General features: G+C 39.6%; 1 protein-coding gene across 7 annotated transcripts in view; it reads left to right on the top strand.

The window, feature by feature from the left end:
- Window positions 1-23,413, top strand: part of LOC138742607 (disks large homolog 1) — a 215,464-nt gene that overhangs the window by 74,254 nt on the left and 117,797 nt on the right. For 5 of the 7 annotated variants that reach the window (XM_069897254.1, XM_069897252.1, XM_069897251.1 and 2 more), the window contains exons 2-3: window positions 10,303-10,401; window positions 14,746-14,799. In XM_069897254.1, the coding sequence (XP_069753355.1) occupies window positions 10,303-10,401; window positions 14,746-14,799 (153 nt within the window). The remainder of the gene's footprint in view (window positions 1-10,302; window positions 10,402-14,745; window positions 14,800-23,413) is intronic. The other 2 variants (XM_069897250.1, XM_069897253.1) reach the window with 2 other exon arrangements.

The raw sequence follows: 23,413 nt of genomic DNA, 5'->3' as shown, positions 1-23,413 counted from the left end.
TGTCACTTCTTGCACTTTCCTTCTGAGTTTTAGTTCTCCATCTGACCAATTATATTCAGTCAGGTAATTCTACAACTCTTAGCCAATAAAGATCTCCAAAAAGACAAGAGGAGAATAATATTTCTGTGTTGCTCACAACAGGAAAGGCTGCTATTAAAATCTGAATTCAATCCTTTGGTAATTGCTGCATTTATGTGAAATTTCCAAAATTTCACTAATGCTAGTTAAACACTACAATGCATTGATATTAAGTAATCTATCTGTGAGGCAATGGTGTTTTATATCCGAGTTAATATGAGTAAAACACATTACTGGGTTTCAAAGATTAATTTTGAAGCTGTAATAACTGTCATTTTTATTGCAGTGAATCTGAGATTTCTGTGATGTTAGTCTCCACAGGGCACTCCAGAGAACATGGTTTCAGTTACTTTTGTTTCTATTCTTGCAATAAAAACTTTGAACTACTGAAGATGAATAAATTCTAAGCATGAAAAATGGCAAATCAGACTCTGGTGGTGATGTAATTTATGACTTATCTGTTATTGCCATTTTCAAAATAATTTTTCTGCATTGTTTTATGGCAGAAATTTTGAGGATCAATTGAGCTAAAAATTGAAATGATCATTTGAGGCCTGAATGCTACTTTGAATGAAAGCATAGTCGCACCATATAAAGAAGTAAACGGGGCTAGTATTTTTTTTGTTTTTGGTGTTCTTCGACAGGGCAGATTCTGCTTCAACATGCATGTTGCTGTCACAAAGCTGCTGAAAACTCTGCAGGCCGCTGGGGAGACCATCGTTCTATCTTTGTGTGTACTGCCCCTCCTCCTGCCTCACACTGCATTGACTGTTGCTGTTTGTCTGGGGCTTTTGCAGCCTCTGTTTACATCTGTACGCCAAGCCAGATGAGCTGTGGCAGCTCCAGAGTGATTAGTGTGGATTTGCTGCCAGTTTTTATTCACCTTAGTCTGCGTTCCCAGCTGACTACCCATGATTCACCTTTGTCTGCGTTCCCAGCTGACTACCCATGATTCACCTTTGTCTGCGTTCCCAGCTGACTACCCATGATTCACCTTAGTCTGCGTTCCCAGCTGACTACCCATGATTCACCTTAGTCTGCGCTGCCAGCTGACAACCCATGATTCACCTTAGTCTGCGTTCCCAGCTGACTACCCATGATTCACCTTAGTCTGCGTTCCCAGCTGACTACCCATGATTCACCTTAGTCTGCGTTCCCAGCTGACTACCCATGATTCACCTTTGTCTGCGTTCCCAGCTGACTACCCATGATTCACCTTAGTCTGCGTTCCCAGCTGACTACCCATGATTCACCTTAGTCTGCGTTCCCAGCTGACTACCCATGATTCACCTTAGTCTGCGTTCCCAGCTGACTACCCATGATTCATCTTAGTCTGCGTTCCCAGCTGACTACCCATCATTCACCTTGGTCTGCGTTCCCAGCTGACTACCCATGATTCACCTTAGTCTGCGTTCCCAGCTGACTACCCATGATTCACCTTAGTCTGCGTTCCCAGCTGACTACCCATGATTCATCTTAGTCTGCGTTCCCAGCTGACTACCCATGATTCACCTTAGTCTGCGTTCCCAGCTGATTACGCACGATTCATCTTAGTCTGTGTTCCCAGCTGACTACCCATGATTCACCTTTGTCTGCGTTCCCAGCTGACTACCCATGATTCACCTTAGTCTGCGTTCCCAGCTGACTACCCATGATTCACCTTAGTCTGCGCTGCCAGCTGACAACCCATGATTCACCTTAGTCTGCGTTCCCAGCTGACTACCCATGATTCACCTTAGTCTGCGTTCCCAGCTGACTACCCATGATTCATCTTAGTCTGCGTTCCCAGCTGACTACCCATGATTCACCTTAGTCTGCGTTCCCAGCTGACTACCCATGATTCACCTTTGTCTGCGTTCCCAGCTGACTACCCATGATTCACCTTAGTCTGCGTTCCCAGCTGACTACCCATGATTCACCTTAGTCTGCGCTGCCAGCTGACAACCCATGATTCACCTTAGTCTGCGTTCCCAGCTGACTACCCATGATTCACCTTAGTCTGCGTTCCCAGCTGACTACCCATGATTCACCTTAGTCTGCGTTCCCAGCTGACTACCCATGATTCACCTTTGTCTGCGTTCCCAGCTGACTACCCATGATTCACCTTAGTCTGCGTTCCCAGCTGACTACCCATGATTCACCTTAGTCTGCGTTCCCAGCTGACTACCCATGATTCACCTTAGTCTGCGTTCCCAGCTGACTACCCATGATTCATCTTAGTCTGCGTTCCCAGCTGACTACCCATGATTCACCTTGGTCTGCGTTCCCAGCTGACTACCCATGATTCACCTTAGTCTGCGTTCCCAGCTGACTACCCATGATTCACCTTAGTCTGCGTTCCCAGCTGACTACCCATGATTCATCTTAGTCTGCGTTCCCAGCTGACTACCCATGATTCACCTTAGTCTGCGTTCCCAGCTGATTACGCACGATTCATCTTAGTCTGTGTTCCCAGCTGACTACCCATGATTCACTTTAGTCTGCGTTCCCAGCTGACTACCCACGATTCATCTTAGTCTGTGTTCCCAGCTGACTACCCATGATTCACCTTAGTCTGCATTCCCAGCTGACTACCCATGATTCACCTTAGTCTGCGTTCCCAGCTGACTACCCATGATTCACCTTAGTCTGTGTTCCCAGCTGACTACCCATGATTCATCTTGGTCTGCGTTCCCAGCTGACTACCCATGATTCACCTTAGTCTGCGTTCCCAGCTGACTACCCATGATTCACCTTAGTCTGCGTTCCCAGCTGACTACCCATGATTCACCTTAGTCTGCGTTCCCAGCTGACTACCCATGATTCACCTTAGTCTGCGTTCCCAGCTGACTACCCATGATTCATCTTGGTCTGCGTTCCCAGCTGACTACCCATGATTCACCTTAGTCTGCGTTCCCAGCTGACTACCCATGATTCATCTTGGTCTGTGTTCCCAGCTGACTACCCATGATTCACCTTAGTCTGCGTTCCCAGCTGACTACCCATGATTCACCTTAGTCTGCGTTCCCAGCTGACTACTGTTAGGTCTGCATTGTTCATGAATGAGTGAGACAAACACCAGACTGAGTCGAAATCAGGGTTCTTTGTTCTTTATTACCGGATTGTAACACTTGCGACTAACAAAGTTAGTCGGAGAATGCATTCTGCCGTTATCAGCAAAATGGTGATTTTTTTATACCCTTGGATACATGTTTAGAACATCATCATATCATTACTTGTCCAATGACTAAAACTGTTGCTATCCTTTCCCTGCTAGCTTCCTGCCTCTCAATCCATCAATGTCTCTCTTATCTTGTAAGTACAAGGATGCATTCTGTTACTCCTTAGTACTGGGTGACTCCTTCTCCGGTCCCATCTCATGATGTTTTACCTAACAGGAGTACAAGGACACCTCCCCTTCTTGTTACTGCCCTGTACAGGGTAACTCCCTACACATTCCCATCTCATGATGTTTTACCTTACACTACCCATGATTCACCTTAGTCTGCGTTCCCAGCTGACTACCCATGATTCACCTTAGTCTGCGTTCCCAACTGACTACCCATGATTCATCTTAGTCTGCGTTCCCAGCTGACTACCCATGATTCATGCCTCCCTCACAGTTCAAGGGTCCCTCAGTGCTTTGTTTTAAAGGTTTGATTGTTATATATTTCCTGTGCAATGTTAACAAACTTCAGCATTTAAGGCTTAGCTGCAACAACTATAATTTTATGTTAGGAACAATAAGGTGAACAATAATGAGGTCTCAAGCTTCTCCGTATGTGGCATTTTATTATGCAGCGAGGAGAAATTTAATGTTGCAGTTTTAGTTTTGATGACGTTGGTAAGTAGAGTAAGGAGGAAGTGATGGTGGACGTGTTGATTAATTGACTTTTAATGGAGTGGGGAGAAGCAACTGAAAGGGTCCATTGAATAGTCCTGTTTCTTTGTTGTATGCAGTTTTTCTGACAACCAAATAGAATATCTTCTCTTAAAATCTTTGTGCTTGCTTAAAACATTCTTTATCACAGAATTTTCATTTTTTGAAAGGAGACAAGGCAGGTTCAAAAGCTCCACATCCACAGCACAATGAGCGTTAAAATATTCATCCTTTGGGAAAGAATGGTAATATCAAGAAGCCGAAGGTTCTTGAGGATGATTGCATATGAGACTGTGCTGAATGTATTTGTAAGGTGACCTATGCCTTCAATATAACAAATCTGCGCTGAGCATTGATTATTCGTGCCTGGGAAAAGAAGGCTGTCATGTGCAGTGCCCATTGGTGCTCATTAATTGGAGAGCGCTACTGGCGAGAATCATTGCTGCTTCTCTGCCTTTCCTCGCAGAGCACTTTTGTAATAAGTGTTCCAACATTGCAGCACTGCTCTTTCTACTTTCTGCCTGACTGAGCAATTTACAATTTTGTTTACTTTCCACAAAGTAATTTTGTTCTCTTATTGAGCTGCAAAATGACGACTTATTGTTATAAACATGCATACTCTTGTGGTGTGCCAGAAGGTTGTGAACTGGGGAGGTTAATTAATTTTTCAAGTAACCCCAGGTCACAAGTAAATCCGTATCAACAGTGTCTGGAGCCGCAGAAGCAGCACTTTATTGCACACAAGTACCATACCTCTGCTACTCTGCCTGTGTCCTCGACTAAACATAGAGGCAAGTTCACAAACCTGCGGGACAGTGTTAAGAAAAGCCCGACAAAAAGTATTGCTAAAGTGAAAGCAACCAGCGGCTGGTGGTCGGACAGCTCATGGTCAACTGGTTCCTTTGATAAGGTCAGTGTCTGTGGAACTGTTTGCTGATCTTGAGGTGACAATGTCGGCACAGTTGTAGTGTGTATATCGAAATTCAAGCCATGGATTACATATTTTGATAGAGGCCGTGTTTAATGGAGTTGATGAATTCTCATAAAAGTCTAATTTCAGATCTTTGGAAGATGTGTTGCATTCCACAGTTATTTACTTTGTAATAGGAAAAGTCATTTTAAATATTGATTGGTTGAGCTTTTTTTCCCACCTTGTTAATTTAGCCTGATCTGTGCAACCTTTAACTCAGCATGAATCTAGCTGCTGCCTTCTGGTTTCCCCCCCCCCCCCCCTTACAAAATATACCCAGCTCAAACCTATATATATTCTCCTTTTTGCTTATATTAGAAGTAAGGGAACATCATTTATACCTTCTGGAATGGAAAGTACGCTGATCATATTTTCTCCCCACAGCATTAACATGAGACACTAGTCGATATATTCTTTTATCTACTTTCTAATAACATCCAGTAAAAGTGTCACCCTCGAAACACTTGCTATACTAGCAAATATAAAGAAACATTTTGTAGGCAACAACAAAATTAAGTAAATGAGCATAAGTTTTAGAAGGGCAGAAGTTTACAAGCCATATATAGTAATTGTTTTTCATTAAATAATTCGATTAAAATTTTGATTTTGTTACCTGGCACTTTGCAACATTGTTCATATATGTTCAGTATAACTTTTGTTAAATGCGCTTAGCTTATTTTTATTTGCTCTGTTTTTTTAAAAATAATTTTATTTTTCTTAATTAGTTTGGTTTCCTGAGTGAGGTTCTTTGTTGGCGCTTTTATCTTCAGATGAGAATCGGTCTCCTGGTACATTGTTCATCCTCTCAAGATGTATTGATCACCAGCTGCCCTTCTAAAATAAGTTTTGGTTTAAAGTCAATTTGCGAAAAGTTGTGTTTCATTCTTAAAGCCTCAGTCAGGACAACATACTGGAAATACTCAGCAGATCAGGCCAGCATCTATGGAGATGATAAGAATGAGACATCCAGAATTGCTGGAAGACCATTAAATCTGTGAAAGTATGATTATGTTTGAAATTGCAGAGGAAAGAGAGTACAAAGTTTCTGGTTGTAGTAGACATGAAAATAATCTATTTAAAGCAAATAGAATTAGTGTCCTCAGAAGGAGGATGCTGGAGATTTGAAGAGATGTAAATAGAGAACAAAGGACATACGAGCTGGTGAGGACAATGGTTGGGGGCGGGGGGGGGGGGGGCGGGGGAGAGAGTACCTTTATAATTAGTTCAGAATAGTGACCATGCATTAAATTGAGCTACTGGTACTTATGGTATAAAACTGGAAAGCCTGATGATTTGAATGATTAGTATAATATTGAATACCAATGGGACTTTCCTGTTCGTCTTTCTCTATTAACACGTCCAGACAGTTTAGCTACAATTAACAAGCTTGCAATATTCACTTTTGGATCATATCTGTATCATGGTGCCATCTGGATTCTCTTGGCAACCATCCTATTATAGTCACTGTATTTAATGTCTCAATCTCATCCCCTTAGCTATTTTTTTTTAAAAGAGCTTATTTCTTTCCACCAGTTGTGATGTTTTTTTTTTTTGCTAACTTGAGTAGACTGCCCAGTCCATTTGGCGGAATGCTCCATTACCAGGGAACAAGCACCAGAGCTCGGCCTGGCTTGCGGTGAGAGGAGCTTCGCAGTGAGATCCTTCCAGTATGTCCGGAACATAACCCACAACACACATTGTCTCCGAGATGATGGGGAGGGAGAGGAGACAGTCACCCATCTCTTTGCTGAATGCAATAATAGCACGACACACAACTCTCTCATTTATGGGTGGTTCACAGGGGCTTGCACAGAATCAGACATCCAGAACTGCTGGAAGACCATTAAATCTGGGAAAGACACCCTTTGGTCTGCCCGAAATCTGTTGGTCTATCAACACATGGAGACTGACGAATACCAGGCTGCAGGAGTATGAGCTGAAGAAAGTACTGAGGCTTGGTACAGCCAACATGAGATCATAGTGGAGAGGGACCACAGTCTAGAGCCCTCCCATTCTCGGGCATTCAGGGGCTGAGACCGAGGGGAAGCTCCTCAATTAAATGAGAGGGGAGGGGGGCGGGTGACAGTGGTGGTAATGGTGCAAATAGAATCGAATGTACAGTGACGGGAATGTATGGATATGAAACTATGGGTGAGAACAGACTCTGAACAATTTTCCTTTTTTAACTAATTTACTGTAAATAATTTATTTTTGGCTTAAAAACTCTCCACAAATGCTGCCTGATCTCTTTGGTAATTCCAGTTTTTTTTTTTTGTTTTCACTTCCTGCACATGGAGATTTTGCTTTTATAATTCATCAATCTGAGTTTCTTCTGACAAGGGATCACAATTTCTGTGGAACTGGGATGTGCTAATGAGATTGTTTTTCCTCAATTCTTGTACCTAAGCTGTAGTTAAAAACCTTCTCTGGTTTGCATACAATTATTTAATTGGTTTGGATGGTATTTCACTACACTCATGAGGAGTAGATATTTTCCTCTTTTCTGAATAGCTACATTCGTACAAAGAATCTGTTCTATTTAATGAGGAATTTGTTTGTCATAGACTTCAGCAATATTTCTGAGATTTGATGAGATGCTATTCAAATGCAATGTTCTTGCTTGAATAAGAAAATAATAAAGAAAACGCCAACATCACACCACACACTTCAAACATCACACAACAAACACACTTGTATGTGAGGAAACATACTCTGACAGTTTTGGTGGGGAGAGGCTGGTGTCCAAACTCCACCCCTGAATTTTATCTTCTTGACTTTGCTAGATTCCCATGAGTGGAGCCTTGTCTTGCTAGTAATATTAAGTAATGAACCACATCTAAGGTTTTTTGCTGTAAGATATCTGATCTGAAACCAAATGCATCTCCATGGGATATCGAAAGCTGCAGATTAATAGTTTCATGGAGGTCAGAAATATTTGAAAATGCTGGTTTTGACAGAAGATACAGTTCTTCCCCCCCCCACCCTTTTTTTTTCTCTTGGTCTATTCACCATTGTATCCTCATTACCTTACTTGGGTTAGGAGGATTCACACCATCAGATCTGTCCTGTTTATGTAAATTACAGGTATGCTTGCACCATCTAGTTTTGTTGTTCACAAGGGACAACTGCTGCACTTACCACAAGGTTTGCGCCCCAGGGTAATTGAACTCAGCCATTCTCACCTTTTTTTTTTGACGTTGGCCTTTTCAGGCTTTGCACAATGATCCCTCTTAGCTGTGAAACAGTCATGTTTTGATTTCTTCTGTACTTCTCTCCTACTGCCTACAAAAAAAATTTGTTGCATGAGATGAAAAGAATACAAGGTTTTTGCTTGATGGTGCTGTGGCCCACTGTTTAGAATGGCTGATTTAACCCATTGTGGAATGTTTAAATAAAATTGGAGAACATTAATGATCAAATTGTTTACTGATGGAAATTCTTCAAATGAATTACAATATAATTGTTGAAGCAATAATAAAAATTCCATGCAGAACTGATTCAATGTCTGATTTGAAGATCAGTTTGTATGCTCCTTTGGTCTATTGTTAGTTTTTCCTGTGCTTTTTTCTCCCCCTCCCTCCCCCTCCTTTTGAATGTTTGCAACAAATTTATTAATATGAGAATTAGAGAGATCACACTAAGACCATAAGGAACATTAGAAAAGAGAACACGTTCCCTGCATTGCAAATCTATTTGAAAAATTGTCACAGAGGCACACATGAGGACCTGATGAATGAATCTCTGCTGCTTGCTGCAGAAGCCAATGTACAGTCGAAGTATGAGCCATATTGTAATGTATGAACATCCTTTCTCCATAAATAATGCATTTATGTCGATATTTAACATTGGATTAAATATCTTCTGCATTAATTTTGGTTTGTTTTGGTGCTGCCTCCCGGGTTCACAGGTATTTATGGAATGCTAAATTTTACAATATTGTTTTTCTATTTAATTTTAAAGCTTTAAATTCACAGTTTAAATTTTAAAACTCTCATTGTGACTTATCTAACACACTAATGATCTAATCACCATTTTTATTGTATTGAGAAATGGTTAAGTCTCATCAATTTTCCCTTGTCTGGTTGATATTGTACTTCAATAGCCATATTTTATTTGTGCTAAATCTTGAATGGGTATATTTTGGCATGGAGTGAAACGAGTTATGAGATATTAATGTTGATTTTTTTTTGTCTGTGAATGAAACCAGTGCAGTGCAATCTTGATATAACATTGTTTTGGATACACCATGAATATTTTGATTTTTTTTTTTAAATTCCAGTAGTATTTATTTATTTGCAATATCAAGTTCAAAATTTGTCATCCTTGATGCTTGGATTTATTAGTTTTAATAAATGTATTAGATTTACAAAGAGAAATTAATGGATTAAATGACTGGGCAGATGAGTTCAAATATGGGCAAAGTAGAGTCATGAAAATTTGGTGACCATGGGATCCATCTCTCTGGGAGTCGATGTCTATGGACTTGTAACCAGTGAAAATTTGTGTCCATGTGACTATTCCTCAAAGAGTTGGTGTGTATGCACCTGCTATGTATGATTAGGTGGTATACTCAGCTCCAATGTCATTGTCGTTTTCCTCCATGCTCAGCTGTGCCCCAGTTATTTCAGGGTGACAGCAAGGCTGTCAGAATGTAGAGATCTTTATCAAAGACCCACTGACAGCAGCAGGACTGAGAAGGGAGCAACGGATTCTGCAAAAAGATGGTCCATCCATTGCTGTGGGGACTGTTGAAACAGTCCCACAAACTTGGCTTGGAATACAGCATTCGAGATCAACTGGAAAGAAAGAGGGTGGATGTTGAAAAATCCTTTCAAATTCTGTGGGTGTGTCTGTGTTTGTGTATGTATCAGCACATGGGTGAGCTAATTTTCAGTTGGGTGAGGGCATTGGGATAAAGAGCTATGTAATGGAAATAGAACTAAAGTAAGCTCTTTGAAAGGAATTTACAAATATTAATGAAATATTGTGATCACCTATAATACTGGTGCTCATTGCCCCCTGCATTATATCAAGGTTGCACAGTAGATACATAAACTGTTCAGAAGGAACTAATCACTATATCCATATAACCATAACCATATAACCGTTTACAGCACGGAAACAGGCCATGTCGGCCCTTCAAGTCCGTACCGGTTCACTTGAACAACTCCACTAGCTCCTCCGCAAACTCCTGAGGAAGTAGAGCCTATGTTCAAAGGTTGAATCTTAGTTAATACTTCAATTTTTCCTCAATTTTTTTTGTTTGGCACTTTCTCCCAATTTTTGAGTTTGATATTAAGCAATACATTTTGGGATTCTTTATTATGCTATTGGTATTATATGTGTTGTTGTGCTGTTTTGTACTTTTAAATTTGATCCCTTTGCTATTGTTTAGCAGATAGACGCTACTCCTCCCTCTACTCCTGTAATCCCTGTGATCCCTGTTCTGCCAGTCCCTGCTGAAGCCAGTGTCTCCTCGTCTGACAGTCAACAGGTTTTGTTCCTTTTGTTTTCTTTTGAATGTTTTGATTTTGTTGCTATTTATTCAAAACTTATTTTGTGAATTGTTTAATCTTAATATCATGTTCTTTATAGATCATGAGATTTCTCTGAAGAGCAATTAGAACCAAAGAGACTTTGGCTGAAAAGATAACCACATCAAACCTTTCAGTTCATTTGTTTTTTTCCACCCCTCCACCAAATATATTGAGTTCCTAGTTACTGGCCCTTTTCTAATGCATCCTGTCCAATATTTACATTATTATGTGCACTTTTTTAAATTTGTCCTCCGTGTGCATTTTATATTTTAACCCTTTAAATGCCATTTTTTTGCTTTATTTGCCATTGTCATCCTTAAACCTGCATTAATTCTTTCCCCTCATCTCCTATCAGTTCATCTTTTCAAAGGCTGGTTTATATCTTACAGTATCCCAGAAATCAAATGGATCATCTGGCTTCTTGTACAAATCTACCCTGGCACAATTTTGTCAACTTGCCAACCCAGAGATGTTTTGCAGGAAAATGTGTGGCAGAATATTGCAACTTCCTTTCTATTTATTCCATTGAAGGAATTTCTCAAATGTGCTTGTAGAACCCCAAGTCCAAGGTGTTCTTTGGTTCTGGTCGCCTGACTCAGGAGTATGATGAGATGGAGGTGCAAGAAAAAGTAGAACGATTCTGAAGTTTCATTTGTAAGCTGATTGATTGAATTCAATGTGCAGATGAAGTGTGTAATCTGAAAGCTGATTGTTTGCACAAATTTTTCTACAGTGATAACAAAGGGAAGGTAAAGATATGAACAAGTGTTTAGAAATATTGAATATTTTTATTTGGAAATCTGATCAAACAATGTCAACACCTTTAGTTTTGGAGTGGAATTTAAAATGTCGACCAGTGCAGATACAGAATTTCTCAGTACTTCCATGCCCATCCTCTTCTGACCAGCATAATTCTAATATAAATGATATGGGTCAGCGCAACTAAATAATGCAGCCTCCAAGTCAGAAATTATTGCTATGCTTGGCAATCTATTGTTTGATCCTCAGGCTTGGGTTTCTTAACTTATCTTGCGTGAATTTTATAAACCAGCAAATTTGGAAATGGTTGAATTAAACCCAGTAATTTCAGTGAATGTAACATCAGTGCTGGAAGATCCATTTGCAGCTGAAATGGATAATGCTAATTAGTAGCAACAAAGATTTAATCTCGATACTTCAATTATCGGGTTGCAAGGTGCAGCCAAATATGTTCCTGAGGAGTGGATAGACACAAATGTCTTCTTCTTTGGCTTGGCTTCGCGGACGAAGATTTATGGAGGGGGTAAAAAGTCCACGTCAGCTGCAGGCTCGTTTGTGGCTGACAAGTCCGATGCGGGGCAGACACTCAAATCACTCAATTCTTAATGCACTTGCAGTGCAGAACAAAAGATCAAATTTATTTTCTAATCATATTTGGATGAAAATGTAGTTATTTTAAGTACCTTGATTCTTTTTAATATTTATTCAACTATTCAAAACTCATCTCCCATGAATGCAGATGTCAGCTTGTCAAAACTGTCAGTTCCTTTCTTAATGATTTCCATTTATTGCCTTCAAATTTTTTAAAATTCTTCTTGCCACACAGCAAGTTTCTTACAAAATCAATATAAATTCCTTTTCAGTTGTTCATACTGATGTGATTTGGGCTGCAGAATCCCACTTCTGTGCCATTTGATGGACTGCGTTTGATGTGGTTCTGACAAAAGTTCACACATCAAAGAGGAAGGAATAACATTTTCTTTTAATTTACTCTCCTGCCACCCTTCCTTCCCCTCACATCATCGACCTGCTTTCCTGGACAAGGTTGTACCTTCTCAGGCATTTGATCATTAAATCAAGCATGGTTGACCATTTGTGTTTTGACATAGCCTCTACTTATTTCCTACACATCCATACAAAAAAGGCCCTGATGAAGTAATAAAACTTAATCCAAATGAAGCTAAAACAATCAGAGCATTTTTATTTGTTGTCTGCCTTGGCGCTATTCCACTGAATTGTATCACGTGCTTAGGATTTATTTGTTTAATAAATATTGATTATTTTATTTCCATAGAATACATTAGAAATTATAAAGTTCAAATGAACAACTTATGACGCTGATCTTCAAAGATCAAATAGTTTTGCCCATTTTTAAGCTAATTTACAGCAGTAACTTTTGATGAATAAATGCATTGCTATAAATATTAATAGCATTTGCCTAGATAGGTGGAACAAAGAACATTTATCTGAATTATTAATGTTTAAAAAAAAAACATTTCTCAGTGAAAGAACATAAATGAAAAAGCATCCTTATCTTCAAAAGACTTAGGGAATTATTTATGTTGGATTGTTCAACAGAGATGTGTGGCTCCAAGGAGTTTTTATTTTAACTGATTCCACCTCTTATTCGCACAATCTTATCCTTGCTGATGGTGCAGTTCGGTAGTTTTCTGCAGAGCTTTGGTATTTTTGAAATCTTTAAAGAGTTTCAGAAATTGTGCCAAGTTTACAATTGCCACTTTTTAAAATGGTGCCTCCCAGCGAAGCAATTTTGGTCTTTTGATGTTTCCTTTGATTCTGGTCACATTGAATATAAATGACAACAAAAATTAAGGTCTTGAAGGGTGTAATTAAAAGGGAAGGTAGCAGGTGGTATGAAATTCAAAAGAAAAATTCGACTTGGCAAAGCTTTGCCTTTCACCACAAAAGCAGAAAATCCAATGTATGTTAACACTAGGAAGGTTTTAAGCAAGATTTCTTTTGGAAGTTTTTCCACGTGGAATTCGAAGGATGTAGGATTTTTTGAAGGATGGAAAACTGGATATAAAAATAATTATTTGCTAGAAAGCACAACACTGGGGTTCAAACTGTTCTGAAGCCTCTCCTGTTCATTGCATTTGCCTCTGCATGTGGGTCTACAATCCAAGCGATGATTTTTTTTTCCATAAAGTAAATAGGTTCAGATAGGAAAGAGTGGTTTCAGGATTACAGATCCTTGGGACATTCAATAACTTCCGGTTCCTTTTTCTTTTCAGATATTTTCAAATATAAATGCTGAGAAGTGATGTGTTTTAGAGCACTGTGCATCTTACAGACTGGTGCCAGGAATAATGATTCTTAATTATTAAAAATAATGTAAAAGTTGGCCTTTTGCTACGCGACATTTTAATAAATACTCAAGGAAAAGATGTGTGGTCTCGATGCAATTTCTACAATTTGAAAAGGCAAGAATGAGGTTATACAGATCATATTAATTTAGTGCAAGAGTTAGGATAGGAGAGCTTCACAGTTATGTTATAAATCAGAAAGTGTCAACGTTCAGGTTTATGTGAGGCAAGAGGGTGAAAGGAAATGGAAGGATAGTGTATAAATGTGACTGGAATAATATGTTGGTCATGTGGCCTCTTTCAGTGAGAACATTACACTTTTCAGAAAATTCAGAACATAGTAAAAGAAGCAAGATGCTTATTATTTGAAGGCAGAATTCTATGTTAATGGAAGGACTCTGGAACAGTGTGGAAGAACTGAGAGACCTTGGGTTCTGTGTCCATAGAACACTCAAAGCTACTTGATAGTGTTGTTAAGAAAGCGTTACCTTCATTAGCCATGGATTTAAGTTCAAGAGCCATGAGGTAACGTTGCAGCTATACAAGACCTGAGTTAGACCCCGCCTGGAATATTGTTTTCAGTTCTAGTCACCAGGAAGGATGTGAATGCCATAGAGAGGATGCAGAGGAACTTTACAAGGATGCTGCCTGGATTGAGTGAACTTGATCTTTTCTCCTCGGAACGAAGAAGGATGAAGAATAACCTGAATGAGATGTTGAGAGGTGTGGATGGCCAGAGGCTTTTTCCCAGAGCTGAAATGGCTAACGTGAGATGGTGTTTGGGTGTAAGAGGTAAGTTTTTCACACAGAGAGTAGTGGGTGCATGGATCGCACTGCTAGCAATGGTGTTGGAGGCAGTTGCAATAGGATCTTTTAAGAGACTACTGGACATGGAAGTCAAAAAAATAGAAGGTTATGCAGTGGGGATATTTTCGGCAGTTGTTCAAATAGGTAACAAGATTGTCACCAGACTGTGGACCAAAGATCCTGTACAGTGCTGTAGATTTCTATAATGACAGTTTATTAAGAACATTCTGCAAACTGAAACACAATTTATTAACCAGTCTATTCATTCATAAGTAATTTAGGTATTTTTGAGTAGGAATGGCTGAAATAGATGCAGTGTTAAAATTGATTTGCATTTTTAACATGATTTGCATTTTTAACATGATTTGCATTTCGAATTTATCTGTTTTGTCTTAATCTTTTTTAAAGGCAAATCCACCCCCTGTTGTGGTGAATACAGATAGTTTGGAGTCTCAGCCTTATGTAAGTTATTAATTTTTTAAACCTGTTTGTGTTGGAACGATTGTACAAATGTTTTAAAGAAACACTTTTTGCATTTATTGTATATGGCACCAATTGCCTTTTTTCCAAGTGTGCATATTATATTTGAAAATTTAGATTTTAAAAATTGGAATTGAAGATGGGAAGCAGTCAGCAATGGACAGACCTCTGGGCCTTTTAAGATACTGATGCGTTGTTTCTGCATTCATGTTCTACAAGGAGGAAACTTCTTGTATCAACTGGCTCTAATTGTCAACATTTTCATTTGAAGTTAATAGTCTGTGAAGGCAACAAATGCTCATTGCAAAGCAGTAGCTTTGTAACCTGGCCTATGTCTAGATGTCAAATTGTTATTGTTCTTGCTTTAAAATGCAGGTGGAATGTGGTTTCATTTTAGATGTTCCACAAGTTGAATTGACCTCTGCAGGCACACATGCTTTTTCTACAACTGGAAGACATTGTCCACCTTTTATGGAAACAATAAATCATCTTCCACTCCTCTCATATTAAAAGCAACTTGTATGACATGAAATAATCAGTAGAATTTGGGTTTTTTTGTAAAGTAGCAATTGTTACTTAAATATGTCAATTTGTTTGGTGAAGAGTTCGCAATTTCCACAAGTCACTTTTTTGACTTTTAAATACTTTGGCTGTTTTTGTGTTTGTGTCGAAGTTCCCCAGTTTTTTCAGGCTACCTCACTTAATCAGAATATCTATTGCCAAAAAAAAAACACATTTTAACTGCTCATTGAAAAAGTTATTTTAAGCATGACTTGAAATCATTCCAAGTTTCTTTTAAACCTGTATGTATTAGATGATTGGCATAGATTTTAAAGGAACAGTTTTGTTGACCTTTATAATTTTCCTAAAATGTTATCCTTTTTAACTGCGTCACAGCCATTGATTTCTGCATTGTATCTGATGAACAGCTTTTATCTTGGTTATCTGCCAGTTATCTTGCGCTATGTTCTGTTTGTTGAATAAACTGCAAATTTTCCCATTTTTCAGAAATCACTCCTTTAAAATAACCAGACGTGATTATAGTTTTCAGTTACATCCTGGTCAGTCCTTCAAAGACACAAGTTTCAATTGCTTCTTTGTATGTGTCTTGGAAGCTACACTTTGAAAATGCATCATTATGATGCCACTTTTGCACCTACTGAATGACACGCATTTGATGTACCCATTTTAAATTTGTATTTTTTGAGTCATTTCACCTCCCAATTTGGCTGTTTTCAACATTTTTTTGTGCTCATAATCAACATCAATCTTACAGTAAAGACATGATTACTTATTTCTTCAGTTTCTTGTGAATATTTAATTTCTTATCAGGAAAGATAGAAACTTGAGTGCGTGCAGCTTTATAATTTGAGCAGTTGAACACTTGCCTCCTCAACAGAATACTTTGAAGTAAATTCAAAATTGTTGGAGGCCTCTATCATTTCCCAACCAAATATTAAATAGAGTTGGATGGAGGGAGAGAAGGAGTATTTTCATGTACTTCCAACAGATTAGGACAAAGAATTGAAACCAATCTCTTCAGTGGAGGAACCCATAACTTGACTGCTATTTTTTTCATCTCACTCAAAATGCCTCAACTTTGTAATTCTGGACAAATATCCAAAGATAACCTCCTTTGAAGAAGACCGCAGAGCCCACCTCACTGACAAAAGGCAAAGGAGGAAAAACCCAACACCCAACCCCAACCAACCAATTTTCCCTTGCAACCGCTGCAATCGTGTCTGCCTGTCCCGCATCGGACTTGTCAGCCACAAACGAGCCTGCAGCTGACGTGGACTTTTTACCCCCTCCATAAATCTTCGTCCGCGAAGCCAAGCCAAAGAAGAATATATAGACCAGTGGTTCTCAACCTTTTTCATTCCACTCACATACCACTTTAAGTATTCCCTATGCCAAAGGTTCTCTGTGATTAGTAAGGGATTGCTTAAGATGGGTGGAAAGAAAATGTTTGAACACTACTGGTTTAATCGTACCTAATTGACTCATTATGTGTACGGTTTCATAACTCCAAAGGAAATGGGGGCAATGACAATTTTTCTCAAGCAAAATATTTCAGTATCAATTCGATCTAGAGCAGTGATTCTCAACCTTCCCTTCCCACTCACATGCCACCTTAAACAATCCCTTACTAATCACAGAGCACCGATGGCATAAGGATTACTTAAAGTGGTATGTGACTGGAAATTAAAAAGTTTGAGAACCACTGATGCAGACTGTTCTTGGTTGGTTTGTGGTTTGATTTGAATAGCTACCATCAGGAAAGAGGTATAGGTGCCACAAGGTTCAGGAACAGCTGCTACCCCTCCACCAGCAGATTCCTCAAAACAAACTGAATCAAGTGATTTTTTAAAAAAACCTTCTCTGTATTGCACTGTCGGTTTGTTTACATTTATTTATCTGTTTACATTTCTTGTTTACATGTGTACACTGTGTACAGTTTTTTGCACCACCAATACGTGGTGATTCTGCTTCGCCCACAGAAAAAAGAATCTCAGAGTTGTACATGATATCATGTGTGTACTCTGACAATAAATCTGAATCTGATTTATTGAATTTGTTCATTGTGACTATTTTAGGCTGTTTGAAAAAACATATCCTCAGAGATGTCTTGGTTGACAAGCTCACAAAAAAGCTATAGATGATTGAATCTGGAGCAAGCTCCAAACTGTTGGAGGAACTCAGTGGGTCGAGAAATCTGTGGGAGAAAAAGGATGGGCAACAATCGAGGTTGGAACCGCCTTGATGAAGGGTTCTCACTGGAGCATTGACCATTCTTTATCTCTGAATGACATTGCCCCATTTTCTGAGTTCCTCCAGTGGATTTTTGTTTGGTTGATAGGAATGTACTCTGAGGGTTAACCTCTGCTATTATATTCCAAGATTTCACTGAAAATCCCTTTACTGGAATTTTGCATGGAGTAAATTGCAGATTACTTTTGATCCTTAACATCATTCTGTAATAATTTCCTCACGCACTCCTCCTAATTGATCTGCCTTCTTATACTTCTCTGCACGTCCTATTAAAATAATTGTCCCAAATGCCCATTTTGTTTGTAATTCTTCCTTTAGCTCCCACTTCATCTTATAATTTAGAAACCTGTGAGGCTTGTATGATTATCTTTCTTTCTTTGGCTTGGCTTCGCGGACGAAGATTTATGGAGGGGGTAAAAAAGTCCACGTCAGCTGCAGGCTCGTTTGTGGCTGACCAGTCCGATGCGGGACAGGCAGACACGATTATAACTTGAAAGCTGATAACTAGGATATTCAGTTAATGATATGGGAGTAATGCTGGCCGCAGAACGACAATTTTCACCATTGTCCTCAGGTGTTATAATGGTAGCTGTAAATTTTACTGAGAGATGATCGCAGAATCTGAACCAGGAAATCATATTTAGCACATTTAATTAAATGCCAAATTAAAATGGAGAACATTAGAGACATTTATTTAATAAAATCAATTATGGTAATATTCAACAATAACTTTGATTTGAAGTATTGAGATGCCACACCTCTTGATTAACAAAACAATGACTGATCATTTCTACCCATGGCACAGCTGCCTGACCTGCTGAGTCCCTCCAGCTTTTCATCGTTTGTTTAAGATTCCAAGCCTTGAAGAATTGAGGGAAAGATTTTCTTAGCGTCTTTTCAGTATTGTGAAGTTATTCGTTGTAGAAAGGCAGAGAACCCTGAACCAGAATGCCTCAGTTTCCATTTTTAATTGTGATTTTTGCTTTCTGGAATTGCTTGTTTGATTTGTGGGGGGAAAAAATGGTCCAGTGTGCACCAGCACCTGATCTCAGGTCCTGGCTGTGTGGAATTTGCACATTCTCCTAACAATTACATGGGTTTCTCCATAAGGGTTGATATTAATTGCCTCAGTTTGTAGGTGAAAGGTAGAATTGGTGGTGGGGGTGGGGGTGAAGTAGAGATAAGATTGTAGGGAAAATAAAATGGGATTAGTGTAAAAATCATTGTTGGTCAAAGCAGACTTGTTGGGTAAAAGAGTCTGTTTCCATATCAAGTCTGGTTGTACCCTTTTCTCTCCCTATTTGTTTGAACATAGAACACGACAACTCTCAATGTTGTGCTGACCCATACATTCCATTTTTTTTTTAAAGTACAAAACCCTCCCTAGCTTGTAACTCTCTAATTTTTCTTTTATCCATATGCCTGTCTAAAAGTCTCTGAAATGCTCTTAATATTTCAGCCTCCACCACCTTCCCTGGCAAGGCATTCCAGGCACTCACAACTATCTGTGTTTTAAAGAAACAACATACCCCTGATATCTTCTCTCCCTTCATTTTGTACACATGTCTTCTGGTGTTTGCTATTCCTGCCCTGGGAAACAAGCACTGGCTGTCCACCCTATCTATGCCTCTCAGAATCTTGTAGACCTCTATCAAGTCTCCTTTCATCCTTCTACGCTCCAAAGAGAAAAGTGCCAGCTCTGCTAACCTTGCCTCATAAGACATTTTACAATCCAGGCAACATCCTGGTAAATCTCCTCTGCACCCTCTCCATTGCTTCCTCATCCTTCCTATAATGAGGTGACCAGAACTGAACACAATATTCTAAGTGTGGTCTCACCAGAGATCTGTTGAGTTGTAACATGATCTCTACTCTAGAACTCAATCCCCCTATTAATGAAGCCCATCATCCCATAGGCTTTCTTAACTATTATATGAACCTGTGCCGAGACCTTGAGGGATGTATGGATTTGGACCCCAAGGTCCCTCTGTTCATAAAAGTCAAGTAACCGACCTTTAATCCTATACTCAGCCTTCTTGTTTGTCCTTCCAAAATGTATCATTCCACCTGCCACTTATCCTCCCAACTCTGCATCCTATCGATATCCTCGTGTAACCTTCGGCAACGTTCAGCTCCATCCACAACTCTGCAAGCTTACTGACCCATCTTTCCACCTCTTCATCCAGGTCATTTGTAAAAATTACAAAGAGCAGAGGCCCCAAAACAGATCCTTGTGGTACTCCACTAGTCACTGACCTCCAAGCAGAATACTTTCCTTCCACTACTATTCTCTGCTTTCTACCTGCGAGCCAATTTTTTTTTATCCACACAGCAAAGGTTCCATGGATCCCATGCCTCAAGATTTTTTTGAACAAGTCTCTTATGGGCGACTCGTCAAATACTAAGCTAAAATCCATATAGACCACATATACTGCCCTATCCTCATCAATTTATTTTGTTACCTCCTCAAAAAACTCAGTTAGGCTCATGAAGCACGACCTTCCCTTCACAAGCCATGATGATTATCCTTGAGTAGACTGTACTTCTCCAAATGCTCATACATCCTATCCTTAAGAATCTTCTCCAATAGTTTGCACACCACTGGTGTAAGACTCACTGGTCTGTAGTTCCCAAGATTCTTCCTATTACTTTTTTAAAACAATGGGATTACATTTGCTATTCTCCAATACTCTGGCACTTCCCCTGTGGCCAAAGAGGACTCAAAAATCATAGCTACTATTCCAGCTATCTCTTCCCTCACTTCCCACAGCAACCTGGGATATATCGTGTCTAGCTCCAAGGACTTATCAATCTTGGTGTTTTTAAAAAGATGCAACACTTCAACCTCCACGTTGTCCAGCACTCAAGCCTGTTCTATTCTGACCTCACCCTGATCAATTTTCCCTTCCACCTGACCAAGTTAATTACCCAGAATTAGATCCAGGATAGTCTCTCCTCTTGACAGCTGGTCTACGTGCTGTGTCAGGAATCCTTCTTGAACACACTTGACAAATTCAGCCCTATCTATCCCTCTTGCAGTCAGGAAGTGCCAGTCAATATTAGGTAAGTTGAAATCACCCATAACTACAACCCTTTAGCATTCCAAAATCTCCCTGCTTATCTGGTCCTCGGGGTCCTGAGGGTTACTTGAGGGCCTATCAACTACTCCTAGTACAGTGATTGCTCCCTTCCTATTCCTGACTTCCACCCACACCATCTCAATAAACACGCCCTCTGCAGCATCCTCCCTTTCTATAGCCATGATACTATCTCTGACCAGTAATGCTACTGCCCCCACTCTCTTATCTCCCATCCTATTCCTTTTAAAACACCTAAACCCTGGTACCTGCATCAGCTAATCCTGACCAGTAATGCTACTGCCCCCACTCTCTTATCTCGCATCCTATTCCTTTTAAAACTCCTAAACTCTGGTACCTGCATCAGCTAATCCTGCCCTTCCTCCAGCCAGATCTCTGTAATGGCCACAACATCGCAGTTCCACATACTGATCCATGCTCTAAGATCATCCCCATTATTCCTAATACTCCTAGCTGAAAATGGACACCTTTCAATCCCTCGAACTGGCTACATTTATGTTTTGCCCCCTCCCTGTCCTTCCTCACAAACTCTGAACACATAGCATCATGCTTTCGACCTTCTGCCCTATTCTCTGCACTCACATTCTGGTTTCCACCCCCCTGCCAAACTAGTATAAACCTTTCCCAACAGCTCTAGCAAAGCTGTCTGCCAGGATATTGATCCCTTTCCAGTTCAGGTGCAGCCCATCCTTTTTGTACAGGCCAGACGCTCTCCAGAAGAGATCCCAAATCTGAACCCCTGCACCAATTCCACAGCCACACATTCATCTGCCACAACTTCCTATTTCTACTCTCTCTCTCTCTCTCTCTTCTCCCCCCCCCCATTCCCCAACCAACAAGTCCTCAATCACCATAGCTCTCCTCTTCTCCCTCCTTCCTTTCTGAGCCAAGGGACCAGCCTCTGCGCCAGAGACATGACTACCCCAACTTGTCCCTGGTAGATTGTTCCCCCAAACAGTATACTTATTGTTGAGGGGAATGGCCACAGGGGTGCTGTGCACTGTCTGTCTTTTCCCCTTCCCTCTCTTAATAGTCATCAGCTTCCTGCCTCCTGACATTTGGGGGTGACTGTCTCCCTGAACCTCCTCTCTACCATTACCTCCGCCTCCTGAATGATCTGGAGTTGCTCCAGTTCCCTAACTTGGTCTTCCAGGATCTGCAGCTGGATGCGTCTCTTCCAAGGACAATTGTTAATTTGCATATTTTATCCCATTTTTCACTGACAGATCAGATGAGATTTGTTTGCATCTCTACAAATATGAAATGTACTAAAACAACCTTATTTTCACTTTCCCATCAATCTTGGTGAAAAGGTTCTGTCTTTATTTCATTTTGCTGTCATTTCAAATGGCAGTTTATGGCATTGAAGCTCTTACCTTGTGTCATGTGTTTATATATTTTTAATAATCTTTTAAGGCTTATCATTTGTGTAAAGTCAATATAATTTCACAAAGTTGTGTTTGCATCTTAGGAAAGTTTGATTTTATTGAATCACAGCAAGTCAAAGGTGAAGGAAAGTAATTTTACCTATCATGTCTGTGCCTTATGTCTTTTTCAATATTTTTATTGAAATTGAGATTCCACATCAAAAAATAGAGTACATAAGAATACATATTAAAAAAAGACAAGTACAAAGTACACTACACTCAGGTCACATTACTTCATCCACAATAACCCACATTCTTAATCAAACAAAATATATTATAGTAATGTTTTATTATTTAAAAATCAATCGAATCCCACTACCAAAACCGAAGCTGTTTGGCAAAGAGAAAAAAAGAATTCCCTGTCTCAGTAATAAATTACCTTATTAATCAACACCTCTGCATTAATACCAAATCAGAGATTTTTAAAGTAATTTTAAAAGAGTCTCCACAGTGTTTGAAAATTTAAATTCAAATCGGAAATTGAGCATCAAATCTTCTCCAAATTTAAACATTACATAATGTCACGTGACCACTGTGCATGGGTAGGTGGAACAATGTCCTTCCAACTAAGCAACACTGCCCGCCTAGCTATAAGAGAAATAAAAGCTAATAAATGCAAATCAGATAATGTCAGTGGCTATCAAATAGCTCTTCAGTCCCTCATTCACTCAGTCCACAGCTATTGCAAGTAAAAGGCCTTCAACTACACACCCAAACATCACTTAAATGTGATGATGCTTTTGGCCCCCAACAGCATTATTGGCAGAACCCTACGACCTTTTGGATGAGACATTTTCCTTTCCTCCTTCGTTGTCTGTTCTGCCAATTACATTAAAACCCCTGTTATCTGAAATTCAAGCAACCGGCAGCCTCCAGCAACTGGCAAAAAAAAACCCCACATAAAATAAATGTAAAACAAAAAGGAAGTTTAAAATTGGCGCACCTCTCTGTTCAACAATCATCGAACACAAAATCTCAAGCAACTGGAAAATTCACTTATCTGGATCTACCAATCCTCATAGATTCCGGATTCCACGGATTTTACTGTACTTTAATTCCATCCCCTCTGATATATGACCCTTTGGGAAAAAAAATAACTGCTACCTATTTACTCTTGTCTAGGCTTTTTATTAATAATTTCAATACTTCATTTATATCTCCCCTCAGTCTCTTCAGACCTAACAAATATGCTCCATTTCGTTTAACCGTCAGGTAATATAATTGTTAGCTTGTGAGTAAGGCCAGAGTTGACGAGATGCTACAGGTTACAAGTTGATATGTAGCCAATCCAACTCCTCC

The sequence above is a fragment of the Narcine bancroftii genome, chromosome 9 (genome assembly GCF_036971445.1).
Source record: "Narcine bancroftii isolate sNarBan1 chromosome 9, sNarBan1.hap1, whole genome shotgun sequence".
NCBI classification, from domain to species: domain Eukaryota; kingdom Metazoa; phylum Chordata; class Chondrichthyes; order Torpediniformes; family Narcinidae; genus Narcine; species Narcine bancroftii.
The sequence above is the reverse complement of the archived record's forward strand: the minus strand, read 5'-3'. Positions and strand labels throughout refer to the sequence as shown.